Source organism: Lepidochelys kempii, chromosome 14 (assembly GCF_965140285.1).
Source record: "Lepidochelys kempii isolate rLepKem1 chromosome 14, rLepKem1.hap1, whole genome shotgun sequence".
Lineage (NCBI taxonomy): Eukaryota > Metazoa > Chordata > Testudines > Cheloniidae > Lepidochelys > Lepidochelys kempii.
Window position 1 is genome coordinate 50953299 of NC_136393.1, and position 18967 is coordinate 50972265.

At 61.1% G+C, this 18967-nt stretch overlaps 1 protein-coding gene across 1 annotated transcript; it reads left to right on the forward strand.

Annotated features, from left to right (window-relative positions):
- The first annotated feature begins 1498 nt into the window (after window positions 1-1498).
- LOC144929388 (H-2 class II histocompatibility antigen, E-S beta chain-like) lies at window positions 1499-12011 on the forward strand. Its single transcript, XM_078848744.1, has 6 exons — window positions 1499-1697; window positions 2829-3101; window positions 4411-4692; window positions 7502-7612; window positions 8161-8184; window positions 8554-12011. The coding sequence occupies exons 1-6, from the start codon at window positions 1592-1594 to the stop codon at window positions 8565-8567; spliced, it is 810 nt and encodes a 269-aa protein (XP_078704870.1). The 5' UTR covers window positions 1499-1591; the 3' UTR covers window positions 8568-12011.
- Window positions 12012-18967: the final 6956 nt, after the last annotated feature.

The window sequence follows — 18967 nt, forward strand, 5'->3', positions numbered from 1 at the left end:
ATCTTAGAGACAAAGTGAGTGTCCAGCCCTTGGGGCTGCGGGGAGAGCTTCAAACTGTGACCCCCGGGCACCCGAGGGGCTCAAAGAGCAGAAGGCAAATAAACCCCACAGCTGGTATTCGTACATCGTCGCAGGATTTTAAAGCATTTGGGGCTGACCACACGGCACATTCCTGGCCAGATGCCTGCTCCTGGCGTGGACACGGCGCCTCCAGTGGGGGGTTGTCCCAGGTGTGGACACAGCGCCGCTGGGGGGGGGGGGGTATTGTCCCAGGTGTGGATGCGCTGCCGTCGGGGGGATTGTTCCCGGTGTGAAGACAGCACCTCCCCAGACGGCGCTCATGCCCCCCCCGGCACCCTGCTCTGCAGCACGGCTGGGCGCAGATGGGGGACTTGGCCGGCCCAGCTCTCCACTGGGGGGTCACACCCCTGAGCCACAGAGATCTGCTGGGACAAGTGTAGACCAGGCCACACACGGGGTTTGGGGCATCATCCATGGAAGACTGGGACACGGGACCATCACCTATGAGGCCCCAGGACGGGGACGGACTGGCTGAGGAGGTGGGGACGGGGACATGGGGCCTTTCCCCTCTGCTGGCACCGGCTCCGACCTGCTGTTAGTGACCAAACCCCCTCCCCCCGGGGTCTGTCCTGGGCCCTGTGTGGGTGTGTCAATCCGTGTCCCCTGCCCAAACCCGCTGCCATCCGTCCCCCCACCCCCACCCCGCTAACGCGCTGGGTGTTCACACTGCCCCTGGCAGGAGGGGCCGAGAGGGGCTGGCCTGGGACCCAGGAGCCCTGGGGTCATTCCCGGCCCTGCCACAGACTGTGTGTGACCCTGGGCCAGTCAGTGACTTCTCTGGGCCTCCCTCCCCAGCTGGGCATTGGGGATAATGGCCCGGCCCTGCCCCACGGAAGCGGGGGGCAAATGCAGTGGAGAGGGGCTCAGAAACAGGGGGGCCAGAGAAGCCACTTAGGGAGATCGATGGTGGGAGCAGCTGGGAGGCTGAGCTGTGCCTGACCCATGGAGACTGAGCCCCCTGCTCTGGTGGGGTGCCTAGGGGGGCAGAGCTACGGCCCATGGAGGTGGGGGAGGAGGAAGCTCAGAACTTCTGCCTGTGGGGCGAGCCCCGAACCTTCCACTGGGCCTAAATTTATCCACAACCAGAGACCCCCCCCCACAGACCCAGCCTGCCCAGCCAGCAGCAGAGGGTCGAGGCACCAGGGGAAGGGGACGGAGGGTCCCAGGCCCGTTGCTGGGGGCCCTGCTCTGGTGAGGGCTGGTCCCTGGGCTGGCCCCACTCTCCAGCTGCCCCGGGGCCATGGCAGGCGCCGGGCGAGTCCTGCAGCCCGACCCCAGGCCCTGCTCTGCCCCCTACGAGGGAGAAGTATGGAACCGAGACCTGCTGGGGCCGGCTTTGCCTGGCAACGGATGATGCTGCCCAGACCTGATGCTGACTGGCCCTGGGCTGGGGGTGCCCAATCCCCGGGGCCGTGGGCAGCGTCCCGGGTCTGGTGCTTGGAGCTGGGCAGAGAAGGTCTCAGTCTGCGGGGTCCCGACGACTTTCCAGATCTCTCCCTCCTGAGCCGCGATGGGGGCGGGTCGGATCCTGGGGGCCGGGAGCCCCTGGGCTGGGGCTCTGCTCGTGACACTGACGGTGCTGAGAACCCACCTGGCTCATTGCACGGAGCCCCCAGGTGAGCAGAGACCCCAGCACCCCGGGGGCTTAATCTGTAATGAAAGAGGGGCCAGGGCTCTGCCCTGGCACAACTTAAGCACTGCCCAGTGCCCGGGGAGCCCCGTCCTGGGCAGGCGCTGGGTGTATCCTGGGGGAGGGGGGTGATCAGACCCACATGCCCCAGGAAGCTCCATCCTGGACAGGCACTGGGTGTATCGGGGGGGGGGGGGAGGATCGGACCCCACCCACCCTGCGGATCATGGCCCGGGTGGGTGCTGTGTGTATCTGTGAGGTTGGATCGGACCCCACAAACATGCCCAGGGAGCCACATGCCAGGCAGGCGCTGGGTGTATCAAGGGGTTCAGACCCCACATGCCCTGGGGAGCCCCATCCTGGTCACGGGTGCATTGGGGGAATCAGACCCTGCTCACCCCGGGGAGCCTGGGCAGGCGCTGGGTGTATCAGGGAGGATCAGCCCCATATGCCCTGGCGAGACCCATCCAGGCAGACAGCAGATGTATGAGGGGGGGATTGGACCCCACACACCCGGGGAGCCCTGTCCTGGGCTGATGCTGGGTGTGTCGGTCTCTGTCTTTTCTCCATGAGCTCCGGCTCCCTGTGTGGTGTTTGGGGGGGTCCCAGGCTGGGGAGGGGCCATGGGGGGAACCAGGCCCCTCCCATGGGGGTGAGACTCAATGCAGAGAATCGTTCCCTTTTACACCCTTCCCCCCCCTCCGGGGAACCTGGAGTCAATCCACATTAACAGGCTGCTCCAGAGCCAGACCCGGGACCTTCTCCTGCCCCACAGCGACCGGCCCCCAGCCCCCGTGTCAGTGCCCCCGGCCTGGCTCCCCACCCCCCTGCGCCCCCCATCTGTGCTGTGCCCCCCGTGACTCAGTCTCCCCACACCCCGCCTGTGCCCCACCCCCGTTTCTCTGCTGTTCCTTCTGCCCCGCCCCTCCCCCCGTGTCCCCCCCGCTCAGTGTCCCCCCGCCCCCTCCGCGTCTCCCCACGTCACTGTCACCCCCCCCCCCCAGACCTGCGGGCTCCCGCGGCGCCCAGTGGATCCAGGGCGGGGCTGGGGGGGTCCCGGGGCTCGGGCTGTCCCCGCCCCCCCCCGCTGAGCCTGAGCCCGGCCCGCCCCCCCCAGAGCATTTCCTGTACCAGGAGAAGTGGGACTGTCTCTACGCCAACGGCACCGGGCGGGTCCGGTTCCTGTACCGGCACATCTACGACCGGCGGCAGGACGTCCACTTCGACAGCGAGCTGGGGGTCTACACGGCGGACACGGAGCTGGGCCGGCCCGAGGCCGAGGCTTGGAACAGCCAGCCCGAGACCCTGGCGTACTACCGGGGGGAGGTGGACCGGTTCTGCCGGCACAACTACGAGACGGCGCAGGCGGGGAGGATGGTCGGCCGCAGAGGTGAGTGCGGGGGCGGGGCTCCGAGGGGGGCGGGGCCGCAGAGGTGAGTGCGGGGGCGGGGCTCCGAGGGGGGCGGGGCCGCAGAGGTGAGTGCGGGGGCGGGGCTCCGAGGGGGGCGGGGCCGGAGAGGTGAGTGCGGGGGCGGGGCTCCGAGGGGGGCGGGGCCGCAGAGGTGAGTGCGGGGGCGGGGCTCCGAGGGGGGCGGGGCCGCAGAGGTGAGTGCGGGGGCGGGGCCCCGAGGGGGCGGGGCCGCAGAGGTGAGTGCGGGGGCGGGGCTCCGAGGGGGGCGGGGCCGCAGAGGTGAGTGCGGGGGCGGGGCTCCGAGGGGGCGGGGCCGGAGAGGGAGCGCGGGGGCGGGGCCGCAGCAGGACACGCCCTGCCCCGCCCCCTCCTCCCCTCGCTGGGCGCGATCCGCCACCTGCACCCCGGGGGGGGGACCGAACGTCTCGCGCCACGGCGGGAGGGGGGGGGCAGCAGGCGCTGGGGCGGGGTCACGGGGGGGGAATCTCCCCTTCCCCCCCCGCCCCGCCCTGGTCTGGCTGCGGCGCCCCCTGTCGGCAGGGAGCAGAGCCCCACCCCGGGTCAGTCTCTGGGGGGCCGGTGACCCCTCCCCCTTCCCAGCCCCCCCCGCCCCTCTGAGGGGTTCAGCCCCCAGCGCCCCCCCAGACCCTCCTCGGGGCAGGCGGCTGCTGCGGCTCCTACCCCCCTTCCTGGGCTCGGGGGGCCGGGCGATGGGGCAGAACTTTCCCCTCCCCCCAACTCCGCCCCTCCCCCCTCGGGGTCCCCACTGGCAGGGGTCAGCGCAGCCCCTGGTCCCTGGCTGAGACCCCGTCTCCCGGGGCCCCGAGGGTCAGACCGTCCCCGGCTCTGTCCCCATGGGGGTGACGGGACGCGACTCCCCTCGGGCCCTTCCTGCCGGAGCCTGCCCAGGGCAACGGGGGGCAGGAGAGAACCAGCCCCACCCCAGGGCAGTGAGGGGGGAACGGGGTGGCCAGGCAATCAGACCCCACACACCATGGGGAGCCCCGTCTGTCCTGGGTGTGTCCCGGGGAACGGGACCTTACACATCCCGGGTGCCCTGCCCCGGGCAGCTGCCAGGTGTCTTGGGGGGGTCGGATGCCCTGTCCTGGAACGGCACCGTGTGTGCGGTTGGGGGGATTGGACTCCACACACCCTGGGGGGCATCGCCCTAGGCAGGTGCTGGGCACATGCGGGGGTTGGGGGGAGTATTTCCCTGGAGGGGCCCCTGTTCTCTCTGAGCCCCCGTCCATCTCCAGACCCTTTCCCAGCTCTCTCTCTCTCCCCCCAGTTCAGCCTAAGGTGAAAGTTTCCCCCACGACATCGGGGTCTGGGCCCCACTCCCACCTGCTGGTTTGCTCCGTGACGGGGTTTTACCCCTCGGGGATCGAGATCAAGTGGCTGAAGAACGGGCAGGAGCAGACGGCCGGGGTGGTGTCCACGGAGCTGCTCCAGAACGGAGACTGGACCTTCCAGATCCTGGTGATGCTGGAGATGAGCCCCCGGCGCGGGGACGTCTACACCTGCCAGGTGGAGCACATCAGCCTGCGGGGCCCCCTCGCCGTGAACTGGGGTAAGAGCCTCTGGGTCACCCAGCCCCCACAAATACCAGCCCAAGCCAAGACTTCAAAGCACTGTCTGCCGTAGCCTTTCGTTCTGTTTACGCTGAATCGCACTCCAGTGGGTTCAGCTCTGGGCTGCAGTCTCAAGTTCCACAACGTTGTCTCTGTTTCTTCTGGATTTAGAGCCCATAGGAACACATGGAGCCGTAGGCACCCAACGCATACGAGAGCATCTGTCTTTTAGCAGTTTTATTAAGGTTACCAACAAAGTTATACATGTCACCGCATATACAAGTCCTAAACATACGTCCCACGTGCCAGTTACACCTCCAGACTTACTCGCCTCCTCCTCGATGGTGTTAGAGTCTCTTGCCCCCTCCTGGATTGACCATCAATATACGGGAGTGGTTCCTGCTGGTTTTCCGTAGGACGCTCCATTTTCCTGCTCCGAGCACTTGGAAGTATTTATTGACAGGTTTCAGAGTAGCAGCCGGGTTAGTCTGTATTCGCAAAAAGAACAGGAGGACTTGTGGCACCTTAGAGACTAAGCAGTTTATTTGAGCATGAGCTTTCGTGAGCTACAGCTCACTTCATCAGATGCATGCCGTGGAAAGTGAAGAAGATCTTTTTATACACACAAAGCATGAAAAAATACCTCCCCCCACCCCACTCTCCTGCTGGTAATAGCTTATCTAAAGTGATCACTCTCCTTACAATGTGCATGATAATCAAGGTGGGCCATTTCCAGCACAAATCCAGGGTTTAACAAGAACGTCTGAGGGGCGGGGGGGGGGGGTAGGAAAAAGCAAGGGGAAATAGGTTACCTTGCATAATGACTTAGCCATTCCCAGTCTCTATTCAAGCCTAAGTTAATTGTATCCAATTTGCAAATGAATTCCAATTCAGCAATCTCTCACTGGAGTCTGGATTTGAAGTTTTTTTGTTGTAATATTGCAACTTTCATGTCTGTAATCGCGTCACTAGAGAGATTGAAGTGTTCTCCGACTGGTTTTTGAATGTTATAATTCTTGACATCTGATTTGTGTCCATTTATTCTTTTACGTAGAGACTGTCCAGTTTGGCCAATGTACATGGCAGAGGGGCATGGCTGGCACATGATGGCATAGATCACATTGGTGGATGTGCAGGTGAACGAGCCTCTGATAGTGTGGCTGATGTTATTAGGCCCTGTGATGGTGTCCCCTGAATAGATATGTGGGCACAGTTGGCAACGGGCTTTGTTGCAAGGATAGGTTCCTGGGTTACTGGTTCTGTTGTGTGGTACGTGGTTGCTGGTGAGTATTTGCTTCAGGTTGGGGGGCTGTCTGTAGGCAAGGACTGGCCTGTCTCCCAAGATTTGTGAGAGTGTTGGGTCATCCTTCAGGATAGGTTGTAGATCCTTAATAATGCGTTGGAGGGGTTTTAGTTGGGGGCTGAAGGTGATGGCTAGTGGCGTTCTGTTATTTTCTTTGTTAGGCCTGTTCTGTAGTAGGTGACTTCTGGGTACTCTTCTGGCTCTATCAATCTGTTTCTTCACTTCCGCAGGTGGGTACTTTCTTCGATAATTTCCACAGTATACATCCAATGAAGTGAGCTGTAGCTCACGAAAGCTTATGCTCAAATAAATTGGTTAGTCTCTAAGGTGCCACAAGTACTCCTTTTCTTTTTAAGTATTTATTGGTAACTTTGGTTTTATTTGAAACTTTAATTTCACTTCCTGCTTTTTATACTCCTTGGGCGGAGTTGAAATCCAGGGTGCTGGTTTAGTTGCTACGGCCGTGGGTTGAGGGGGGGTGTGCTGACTGCTCAGTGGCATGGAATTCATTTGCTGCTGTATTTCTTACATGTCAACGCTCGTGAGAATTTAGGTTCGGGGTCCAGTACCGATGCGTGTCCACCCTGGGAGCACTCTTCCAGAAGTGCTGAACTCATTCTCTAAAGCTTATAGTTATATTCAAACCCAACAGGTGCCAATGGTAGAAACTTATTTTGCTCTGGGATTTACAGATTAATTAGATTAGGGATTTTGGAAACAACAGCTGTAACAGCTGGAGAGACTTCATTTAAGTTTTGATCATCCGTACGAAGACGCCATGATCCATCTGGTTTTTGTCCTGGCCAAATGGGAGAATTGCACATGGAAGTACACACACAAATGATTTCTTGTTGCGGAAGAGAGTCAATGGTTTTAGCAATTTAAGGTTTGGCCTGATTTGGAAAAGGACACTGCTTTTGCGGGGGGAAACTTTCTTCTAAAATTTTAACAGTTACATCCAGATTTTTACATTTACGTTGTGTTTAGCAAAAGCATCGACCCTACTCACAATTTTTAGAGCACTTGTTTGAGCCCTGCTAACCCAAATCTATTGACCTGGGCTGGGAACTCCTGTTCTCCCTGTCTCACAGCACAAGGACAAGGGGACGCTCGACGGAGGGGGCAAATTCACACCTGGGAAAAGCAAGGACTTTTTCCACACACTGTGAAGTTCCCCTGTGGAACGAACAGCCACAGGATATAACGGACCCAAGAGCTGAGCAAGGTTTACAAAGGGGTTGTCCAGTTCTGTGGCTCACAGGAGTATCTAGGGCTCGACTAGTTCATGCTGACAATGGGCAGGATGTCAGACCTCGCGCTGCAGAGCCGGAGACCGATCTCTGATGATCACAGACCGGGAGGAGCCCTGATGTCCCATAGCTGCACCTGCGGGCTATGCCCCGGGCTCTGCCCCGGCTGGCGCTGGTCCCTGGTGCTGACGGGAGCCTGGCCCGGAGTCCTCTGGCTCTGACCCGACTGCCCGTTCCCCTTTCCCTGTCTCACAGAGGCACAGTCTGATGCTGCCAGGAGCAAGATGCTGACGGGCATCGGGGGCTTCGTGCTGGGGCTGATCTTCCTGGTGCCAGGACTCCTCATCTACCTGAAGAATAAGAAAGGTGAATGGCTCCGGGCGGGGTCGGGGCACCAGGGTTTCTCTGTGGGGGGGATGTGGGCCTGGCTGCAGGCTCCTTCCCACCCCACAGCAGGGGCTGCTCAGAGCCTGGCAGGGGCCTCCCAACTTCTAGTCGGCTGGGGCTGGGTCAGATCTCCCCCCCACACCCACCCTTAGGGTAGGGACAGAGCAGGGGCCATGGGGAGATCTCAGTGGGGGGCCCCAGGGCCAGCCTGGGAGCTCCCATTCTCCCCTCTCCCGGCCGAGACCCCGGGGTGGGACAGAGACCCCAACCCCTCGCAGTGCAGGGAGCTGCCCGTACCCCGGGGCTGAGAGCCTTTCCCGTCCCCTCCCCCAAGGCGGGGATCCTGGGGCAGGGATTTACAATACTGTAATAACAGGCTAGGGGGGAACCCCAGGTCTGGGGGTTAGACGGGGGCTGGGGTCCTAGTGAGGGGCGTTCCATGCCATGGGGCGGGGGCTGGAGCTCTGACCCCCAGGATCTGGCTCCCTCTGCCCACAGCTTTGACCATGTCTCTCTTTCTTTTTCAGGGCGCCCCATTCCCCAACCTGCAGGTAATTTCAATTCCCCTCCCCCCGTTAAACCCACCTCCCCGCACACTGACCATGGGCTGCCTGGGACACCCGTGGGGCGGCTGCTTCTGCCCCTCGGCCCATGACACCCGCCCGGCTCAGCCCCGGGGCAGCTGGGCAATGGGGCCCTGGCACCGCAGAGGAGGAGTCTGCGGCTCCCTCGGTCCTCGTTCAGGCCGATCCCCGAGCTGCTCCCGGGGGCAGAGGGTCCTGGGTCCTGCCGAGCATCGCCCAGCCCTGCGGCTGCCGGGCAGAGTCCCTGGGGGCGCCCTGGGGCCTGGCAGAGAAAATCCCCCGTCCCTCCCGTTAGCCCCACGGCCAGGGGCTGATTTCTCTCCCCTCTCCCTGCAGGGCTCCTGAGTTAGATCCTGGGCGTCGGATCCCCCAGCCGGCAGAAGTTTCCGTCCGTCTCTCCCAGCCCCTCGCCCAGCCCGGAGAATGCAGAACCTGGGGCCGGTCCCTTCCCGTCCCCGTCTGCTCCCCGCGCTCTGCCCGGCTCCAGCCCGCGCTGCCCCCGCCTGGGGACCCGTCCCTGCCCCTCAGTCCCCGCAGGGCCCTGGGGCGACCCCTCCTGCGTTAACCCTTTCCCTGCCCCAGCCCAGCCCCACGTTCCCTCTCGCTGACCCCGCGGCCCTCGGGGAACCTTTGGGGGACGCTGCTCCACAGCCCGGGGGGAAGCCGGACCGAGGCCGGGCGCTGTTAGAACTGCTGCACCCTAATAAACCATCCCCAGCCCCCCCGGCTCCGTGCTCACTGCTCCCCCGGAGCCGGGACAGGGCTGGGGCCACTGGGCCCGCTGGGCTCTGGCTGGGGGGAGCGGGACGCAGGGCACAGAGCAGCTGCCCTGTGGGAGGGGACTCCCCAGACACACCATGGGGCCATTTAGCGGCTGGAGGGATCAGGGTTGTTGTGCTGGGGAGGGCCCTGGGCAGGGCCGGATCTGACGGGAGGGAGGGGGCAGGACCCCAGAGGGGGGCTCTGCGGGTGGGGGTGACCCCTGGGGGAGGCTGTGGGTTCCCAGTCCCAGTGCAGACCGGTTCCTTCCCCAGGGGAGAGGCAGCTGCAGAGGGGGGGATGCTCCCGTCCCCCTGGTGAGCCTGGGGGGCACCCCAAGAGCACGGACACCCCGGCCTGGGGTCAGCGACAGGGCCGGGCTGCGATGGGGGGGCTGTCATTGAGCTGGGCTATGGGGCAGGGCAGTTATTATCCAGGAGCCCAAACCCCCCAGGGAGTCACAGCCCCATCCCCCCAGGGGGCCAGAGACTCACCAGTGACACGGGAGCCCCATCCCAGTCAGAGAGTCCCACATCCCGCTGTGGGGGTTGCTTGTGGGGTCCCAGCTATTCGGGACCCCACAATCTCTGGGGCGATATGTGCTCACATTCCCCCTCCCCCCAGCCCGGCCCTGCTCTGTCGCTGTTACCCTGCCCCAGGGCTGCCGGGGAGACCCCAGCCCCTGCCCCACCATGGCCATTCATGCTCCCCTGGCCCTTCCCCGCCGCTCCCATTGGGTGCTGTTTCCCAGCTGCCAGGCCCCACCCCAGCGGTGGCTGCATTTCTGTGGGGGAAATTGGCCCCAGTGCTATCGGGGTGCAAAGAGCTCTGGGACCCTGGTGGGGGAGTGTCCCGGAGAGCGGGGAGATGAGGCCGTGGGGACGTCCCTGTCAGCTGCTCCCATGGGCTGTCCCCGCGGGAGGGGACACAGGGCCAGGGCATGAATCTGTGTAAGTCACTCAGAGCCTGGCCCGCTGCTCCTTCTGCTGGCCAAGACCCCCCTGCCATGGAGTCTTCTCTCTCCAGCGCCCCACATGGACCATCCCGGCCCTACTCCTGCCCCCCGCCACACCCCCGCCCCGGCTATTCACCATCCTGCCTCTGCGCTAACCAAAGTCTGTGTCACACCTAACTATGGTGCAGCTACGGCAGCCCCATGGGCCAGACAGAGCCCAGCCCTGGGCACCAGGACTCCTGGGTTCCAGCCCAGCTCTGAGTACGGGCCCCTCCAGACTCCAGCCCTCGAGCGCGGCCTCGCTGGGCTTTCCCTGCACAGGCTCCGTCAGGGAGGGCAAATGGACAGGGCTGCGCTGAAGGGCCGGGATTGCGGGGGAGGGACTGGCTGGCTCAGGGGGCCAGGGCCAGGACATGGGGCCTTTCAGTCCAGGGCCGTCAATCCCGTGTCAGCGGAAAGTCCCCGTGCAATTGCCCACAGCCCAGTGGAGACATTTCTCAGGCCCCGCGACCCCGAAAGGGTTAACTCTCTACGTCGTTTCACACCCCGGCAGCCTGTGGGCGGACAGACAGACAGACTGACATCTGCTTTCCCCCTCACCTGGTTTCACTCCCCCCCGCCCCCAGGGATGGTTCTGAGCCCCCAGCCCGGGGCCCCAGCAGCATCCAACACACTCTGCTCCCCGCCCCGACTCTGCCCGGCGCCCGGTGATGCCCGGTCGGTGCCGCGCTGCCCCTGGCCGAGCCCCGGAGGTGCTAACCCCGGCCCAGCGTCCTGCTTGTTGGTGCATCAGTGAGACACCAGGGTCCCATGGGCGGGCGTTATTTCGGTGCCAGGGACTTTCCACCCGAAACCACCCGGCATCCGGGGGGCCTGGCCCAGCCCCACACCTGCACTGGAGAGGAATAAACTACGAGTGAAATGCAGCCCCGGTCGGTGTCCTCACCCCATGGTACAGAGGGGGACACTGAGGGAAAGCGACTTGTCAGAAGCCACAGAACTGTGATAGAACCCAGGAGTCCTGGTTCCCAGCCCCTGCGCTAGTCCCCACTCCCCTCACAGTGTTAGGAAAGTACCCAGGAGCCCTGGCTCCCAGCCCCCCACCCCCCACATGCTAGAGACAAGCATGGGGGCTGTCTGTCCATCTGGGGTGCTCAGTCAGAGGAGTGGGGCTGGTTTGGAATGAGGGGTCCTGGCTGAGGATGGGGGTTTGGAGGTGCTCAGGCTCGGGGTGCAGACGGAGGGACAGGCTGCGGGTCACGGATACAGACATCCCTGCCCAAGCAGGACCCTGTGCGGCCGGCTTTCCTGGGGGCGGGTTCTGGGTGTGTGTGGGGGGGGCGGGGGGTCTGTCGGACACGTCCCCTCCCTCATGGGTGAGGCACGTCCCAAGAAATCAGGGCCATCCTGCGCTTTCCCCGCTGGATTCCCCCCACCACACCCCATGTTCCTGCTCCCTGCCCCTCTGAACTCTATGGAGAGGGTGCTGCCATGGGGGTGAACGGAGCACCCCCCCGTGACACTCTCAGAGACAGACACGGGTCGCTCCCTGTCCCCACGGCGTCAGCAAATGCTGCTCCCTCCAGGGACCCCAGGCCAAGGGATCCCCCTGCCCCATCCCACCCCGGCACAGACCCATAGTGTGACGAAGCAGGACTGTTCTTAATGTTTCCTCTGAATACTGTAGGGGTGCCTCAGTTTCACCAAGGCAGTTCTTAAGTCTTTAGGGGGTGTAATTGTTGCAGAGCAAAGGGCCAGGGTACATAAATGGCCGACACTCTGTCTCCTGGCCACTGATGGCCTGGGCCCTTCCCCCCTGTGAGGTGAGAGCTAAAGGGCTGGAGAACAAAGAGATCAGGTGCCCTCCTGGCCCAGGAAAGAAACAAAGCCCAGAGGAGAGGGGGCTGGAGGGAGTTTCAGTTTGGGGCTGGCTGGGGACAAGGAGTGAAGTGCAGACGGGGTTGTCTGGCTCACTGCCCCCCAGAATGGACCCGGCTGAAGGGTCCTGTTCTCTGCACCTACAAGCTCTGTGTTTGACCATGTTCCTATCATCTAATAAACCTCTGTTTCCCCGGCTGGATGAGAGTCACGTCTGACTACGGAGTTGGGGGGCAGGACCCTCTGGCTTCCCCAGGACCCTGCTTGGGCGGAGTCGCTGGGGGAAGCGCACGGAGGGCCAGAGGATGCTGAAGGCTCCAAGGTCAGACCCAGGAAGGGGGAAGCCAGGTGAGCTGTGTGTCCTGCAGACAGGCTGCTCCCAGAGAGGAGACTTCCCCAGAGTCCTGTCTGGCTTTGTGGGGAGCAGTTCCAGAGCATCGCCCGGGGACTCCCTGACACATAGCGAATCCCATCCCAGAGCCGACAGCCTGCCCCACAGGGCTCCAGAGAACAGGACAGGGTGTGAGCAGCAGTGGGGGGAATCCAGGGGCTCTGTAAACACGAGCTGCTCCCCCTGGGGCGGGGGTCAGGCCCTCTCCCCCCTGCCCACCCAGCTCGTGCCCACCCAGCAACGGCTGCCACCACCACAAGATCTTGTCTTTAGAGCTGGGCATTTGCAAGGGACAGACCCTCCCCCAGGGCAGGAGACACATGGGGGGACCTCAGGGGGAAACACAGCCCTGCTCCCCCACCTCCACCCCTGTCAGAGAGGGCAGGGTCCCATGGTGGGGGGACCTTGGTGGGGCCAGGCTGAGCAAAGAGCAGGCCGGGTCCTAGGGCAGTGCCAGGCGGTTGTAGGGCCTGGCTATGGAGGGCCGGGTCCCCAACCGGGGTCACTCGGGACTGACTCATGGAGCGACCTCGAGTCACAGCTGGTCTGGGGGGGCCAGCCTGGACTATAGCCAGGTGGACGTACAGCCCATCAGGACAAGCTCCGGGCGAGGCCGGACGCAGAGATCCCGGCTGAAATCCCCGGGGCCGAGTTACGCAGGAGGCCAGGCTGGCTGAGCAGAACCCGGGGGACGTTTCAGAGACCCAGGACTGCACCCCCTAGAGCCCTGGCTCGGGCGATTCCGGGGATCCCCTGGCCCCAGGCCTGTAACCCCCCAACACAGAGACCATCAACATTCACAGTTCACACCCCTTAAAACGCCCCTCCCCGGGCTGCTACCGCAACCAGCGCCGGGCACCTGCCTGGACACCTCTGAGCCCAGCTCCTCGGCAATGAGGGTGATAGATTGAAAGAGAGTGGAAATATTCACACTTCTCTACTGATTCTAGGCAAATGCCTCCATGCACTCAAGAACAGTCAACAGCCAAAGCTGCCGCTGCACGTACCATTTCGGGACACTCGCTTCCTTCAAGGCTTTTTCAGGGGAAGAGGAAAGCTTTATAGGATGGTAAACATCAGCCAGTGTGCTGCTGCGTGCGACGAACGCTCAATGTGCTCAAGCTCTCAGCAGTTGCCCCAAAAATTTGTGTTCAAGACTCTTCTAACGCTCCCCAAGAGCGGCCAGTTGTCCAGAAGTCTGCAAGAGACGCGTCTCTCCTAAATAACGCTGACAGGAAAATGCAGGCAGCAAGAAAAAGAGCCCCTGTACTTTGGGACAGGAGCCTGGAAGATGTGATAGAAGATGATGAGCATTTAACTGTGGATAACAATGACACACATGAAGAGCATGATCTGGCAAAAGAGATGGCAAATGAGGAGGAGGAGGAAAAGAAAGTAATTCTTGGAAAAGAAGAGTATCTGAGGCTACTAACTCTAATAGAAGACCTGGAAAGCAAGCTGATCAATGAAAGCAAAGATAAATTAATCTTGGAATTAAAAATTCATGAAGAAGGCACACAAGAATTTACTCCGTATTTTGCTCAACGGGAAACAGTTTTCAAGCAATGCCTTTCTCAGGATCCAGAGTTGCTGGAAGAAGATTCTGAACAACGCTTGGAAATCTACGAGGATTTGGTAAATGAATGTGCCAAAAACCTGGATGAAGAACAGGAGATGAAGAATTCCCACTGTAATGAAAGAGCTGGAATGCTGGAAGGAGGCGAGAATGGAGATCCCGAAAAGTGTACTGCTCTTGAGGGTATTATTGATTCTCTGCAAGACGATGTCACTGATATTAAGAAGCAGGCAGAAGGAGGTTGCAGGTATATTGGATCCCGAGAAGACCCACAGGAAGCGACTGCTTGGCTTGAAGAAAAACTGGGGAAAGTTACCGTTGAACTAACTAAAACCAAAGAAGAGCTGACATGGAGAACTGACGAGCTTGAAATGCAGGTGATTAAATAAAGTGAATCTGCCCGACAACTTGAAGAAGCTACTGAGAAAATGACGACAGTGAATAACCGGATTCAAGAGCTAATGCAGATGGTGGAGCAAAAAGAGGATGTTATCAGTAGGCTACAGGACTTAATATCCCATTGAGAAGCTAGAGTAAAAGACTATGACAACCCTGGAACTGCTATTGAAAGACAAACGGCAAAGGAGACCAGCAATGGGACAATAGAAGGACTCAGTCTGGTGGAAATGTGAAGCACGTGTTCCTCTGAGGAGAAGAAAGCCAGCAATGTGAAATGCTACATGGAAGTCACTGGTTATTTTCCTTGTCTTGGGTGTTGCCTCTAAATTCTTAAAATAAAATAAATAAACTAACTGCTTTTAGAAAAAACAAACCATCTCCCCCGTGGGTGGAGACACTGATCACTGTCACTGCAGGAGGGAACAATAGAGTGGGATGCCCAGAAGAAGGAATGACTTGAGGACAATGTCCTGAAGGGTCCCTTACCCTTGCAGAGCTTTCCTAGCTCCGACACTCACATTTCCGCGTCGGGTGGGTTCGCCCACAGAAATAAAAGTCTGCACCTCTTCCACGTGCCTTTGGACCAACGGCAAAAACCAGCTACAATTCAAGGGACTTTTAAAACTGCCTCTGAAACTGAGTTAACAAAATAAATGAACAACCGGAAAAGACACTTGGCAAGTGAACAGGGATGCATGGACGTCTTTGCAAAGCAGGTGTGCGGTTTCTTACGGGAAAAGCCACCAGCTGTCTGGAAGGGAAGAGCAGCTAGAATTCCTCGCCCCGGGGAAATGAAATCCCCAAACAGAGAATGGCTGTGGCTGTGATGATGCTGACGACTGGGGCTTGCTCACCTGTGGCTCCCCCTCCCTGCGCTGTGCAGGCACCAGGCAGATCTGAGTCTGCAAGCAGGCGCCCTGCCTCAGGGGCAGCTCCCACTGGGCATGGGGGCCAATGGGCTGGGGGGGAGGGGGAAGGCAAAGGGGGAGTGTGACGAAGTGGGGGAGTTTCCTGTTTTTCCTTGTTTCCTGTGGGGGATTTTCTTGGTTTTGTCAATGGGTTGCATGCAGAGGGGGTGGGACTCAGTTTCCCTCGGTGCTACGGGTTTAAGGAGGTGATGGGAGAGGGAGTTTGTTGTTACAGAGGACCAGGGAGGGAACTTGGGACCCCAACCACTGGCGTGGAGAATGGAGACCCCAGCGACTGGTGATCGTTGACTGGTGACCCGGAGGCCCAGCTCAGGAGGCCCAGCCGGGTCTGGCCAGCGGGACGACAATGGGCTGCGAAGAGAGGAGAGGGGGCCCAGGTGACTCTGTTTACCTGGAGAGGAGACAATGGACGGGGGGGGAGGGGCTTGGGGCCGGTGAGATCAGATGCCCAGCTGGGAAGCAGGGGGGCTCGGAGCTGAAGAAAGGGAGCAGGCAGGTCCCCCCTGGATGCAGGGGAGACTGGGATGTGCTGGGCTGAGGGAGGCCAGGCCTGAGGCCCTGAGAGTGTCCTGTGCTGGGTTCAGACAGTCAATAAACCCTCCTGTTTTACGCTGGCGGAGAGTCGCTCCGGTCTAGAGAACAGTGGGGCATCATCCCCTTCGGGGGGTGGAGGCCCCGGGGGTCCAGAGCGAGGGGACTCCCTGAGGGGGCCCACGGCAGAGACAGGGGTGCTGAGGCTCAGAGCGGTGCAGCTCCAGAAGATGGAGGGGCTTAACCCCGAGAGAGAGTGGACCCCCGGGAGAAGGGCTGTCTCACTGAATGGGGCACCCCCCACGGACCGCACGGGGCCAAGAATGGGCACGATCTGTGAGTCCGTGACAGTGAGATGGTAGGGAGCAGGGGGGAGGGGAGCTGTCTCTGGAGGCACAAGGGGGGGGCTCTCTGGAGAGGAGTGACGGGGGCACAGGGGTCGGTGGGGGTTTCTCGGGGGGGGCGGAGGGTTGTGTGGGTCTCTGTGGGGCGGGGGGGAGTGATGGATGGAGCTAGCTGCAGCCCAGATCTGCTCTGTGGTGGGGGGAGTTGCTATAGCCCCCCCCAGGAAGCCCCCTCTGTAGTCGGTATTTAATGCCAACCCCAGGGTGCCCATCGCTGCTCCCCCGGCCTCCATCTGTCTGTCCCAACCCCCACCCCGTCTGTGTCTGTCTGACAGTGACCGACACCTGCTGCTCCGCGGGCTGAGGGGCTGCCTGCGGCTCCCCCCCCACCGTGCCCGACTCCAGGGGCGGGGCCCGGCAGCTCTGGCCCCGCCCCCCGCAGCTCCCACTGGCCGCGGTTCCCGGCCTTGGTTCCCCATGGGCTGGAAGCCGGGTCAGCGCCGTGGGCGTGGAGCCGCCCCGTGGGAAAATGTCACTGGTCCACAGAGCTCAAGGTGTTTCCCACGGACACATGGCCGCCCCGTGAGGGTGGGGGCAGGGAGTGGGGAGGGCGGGGGGGTGGTGGGGAAGGGGGCAGGCAGCAGGGTAAGTAACCAAGCCAGGCAGGGGGACGACGCGCTGAGCGAGGGATGGTGGGGGACAGCCAAGGGGGAGGGATAGGCGGGTAGTGGGGAGGGGAGAGACGGAGGGAGCAAAAGGCAAATGGAATTAAAGCAGCTGGAGATCAATGCAGGAGAAGCAGCAGAGCAAAGAACCACAGAAGCAGAGATGCCGGACAAGAGGCTGCGCACCAGAACGCCCTGGAACTGAGACCGATAGAGGCTGATAAGGAAATCGAGGCCCAGAAGCTCGCCATGGAGCAGAAGGAAAGAGAGAGGAAGCATGAACTGGACTTGATAGAGGGGCGGAACCAGCGCCCCACAGAGACACCACGGGGTCCCACCGCTCCAAAAAGCCACCAATGGGAGCGGTTGTGTCCTGCATACAGCGAGACAGGGGACATTGCTGAATATTTCATCACCTTGAGAGGCTGTATGTGCTCCATGAGATTCCTGAAGACCAAAAGATGCCCATGTTGGTTGCAAAGTTGTCTGGGAAAGCTCTGGACAGATTCAGTAAGATGCCTATTGGTGATGCTGCAGATTATGGTAAATTCAAGGAAATGGTTTTAAAACACTTTCACACTTGAAGCAGATTGAGTAAAATTCAGAAGCCTAAAGAGAGGGGCTGGAATGAGTAATGTGGCCTGTGGAAGCAGATGAGAGATGTGATGGGCAAGGGGGAAAAGGTGTTAGAAGCGCTGCAGAAATGGCTGATCATGTTGCTCAGGAGCATTTCCTGAGTGTGTGTAATGACGATGTAAAACAGCGTTTATGGGATAAAAAGGTGAAAACTGTCGATGAACTGGCTACTCTAGCTGACCAGTTTGAGCAATCCCAAGCATCTATTAGAAATAAATCACAGGCGGAGGGGGTTAAGTTTGGTAAACTTGTTTTTGTTTTCTCTAAACCCAGGGTGTGAAAATCATAACCGGGGGCAGAAGGCTGTGCATATTCCTCTCCACACTGAGGGAGGGGGTGAATTTCATGAGCTTATGCTGTACCCATCTCTGTGCAGTGCAAGACGGTATAATTTGGGGTTTATCCTCTAGAGGGGGGTGTGCACTTGAGTACCGGGCAGTTCCTTAGCTGAGCCTTCCCATGCAGAGCTGATCTCAGCATCTGTGTGAAGCTGCAGCTGGGGGTGTCCCTACCTGTGTGTGTGCTGGTAACGTGCAGGCTGAAGCCGGGGGGGCTTGGCAGGCTGCAGAGCAGTACGGTGTAAAGGGAGCCCTCGCTGGTGAGTCAGGTGGGCTCAGTGGTGCCCTACTTCCAAGTGGCACCATGGGGCGGGGGGGAACCATCACAGGGGTCTCCCAGCAGGTGCCAGTGAAGGGGTGCAAGGAAGCACTGGGTTGGGGGCTCAGTGCCGTGTTTGGGGTGGGGGGGATCTGCCTTTCGCGTCACAGTGACCCCAGCCTGGGGGACGGTTCACCGCAGCACCCAGACAGGCCAGCATCTCTCTGCAGCCGCTCGCCCTGCGGGGTTCAGTCCCGGGGGACCCTGGCCCATGAGTCCTGCCCTTCTGCAGGGCTCCCGGCCATGGGACGATCTCAAAGCTCTTCAGGGACCATCCCTCAGCCCCAGAGCCCCCACCACCACGGCAGGAGGAGACTGGCCATATATCACACAAGGGGAAACAGGCATAGGGTGCATCACAACTCGCAGCAAGTCCGTGTCAGCAACGGGAATCGACCCCCCGAATCCTGACTCCCAGTTCTCCCCCACTAGCCCCCACTCCCCGCCCACAGCCGGGACAGAACCCAGGAGTCCTGGCCCCTTCCTTAGCCCTTCTACTGAACGCCCTTAACTCCCGCTATAACCCGGGGCCCCTGGACCAACTGCGGCTGGGCTGGGCTAACACAGGCTGCCGCGGACATGGCCCAGACTGACCAGATTTAAAATCATGATAAAAAACGTCCCCAAAACCCATTTTATGGCTGTTCGCAAAGCTGCAGGGCGAGATCGGGGGCGGCCAGGCTGTGGACACACACGGGGCGGGGACTATACAGGGACTGAGCCCTTCCCACACCGACCCCGCGCTGGGCCCTTGGACCCGGGGGAGCCGCACACGGGTGCCATGGGGCCTTTAGCCGGGCACTGGGGCTGCCCCACCCCCAGCCATGGGCCTGATCCCATCCCACAGGGACCCCATTGACCGGGAATGGCCGAATCTGGCCCAAAGCCTTCTGGGTAATGGCTGGAGGGGCTTTACCTGGGCTGACTGACAGCAGCCTCTGGCCAACAGGGCCCGGGCTCGGGGCCCAATCCAGCTCCCACTGGAGTCAAGAGAAACCTTCCCCACGATGGCAATGGGGTTTGGATCAGC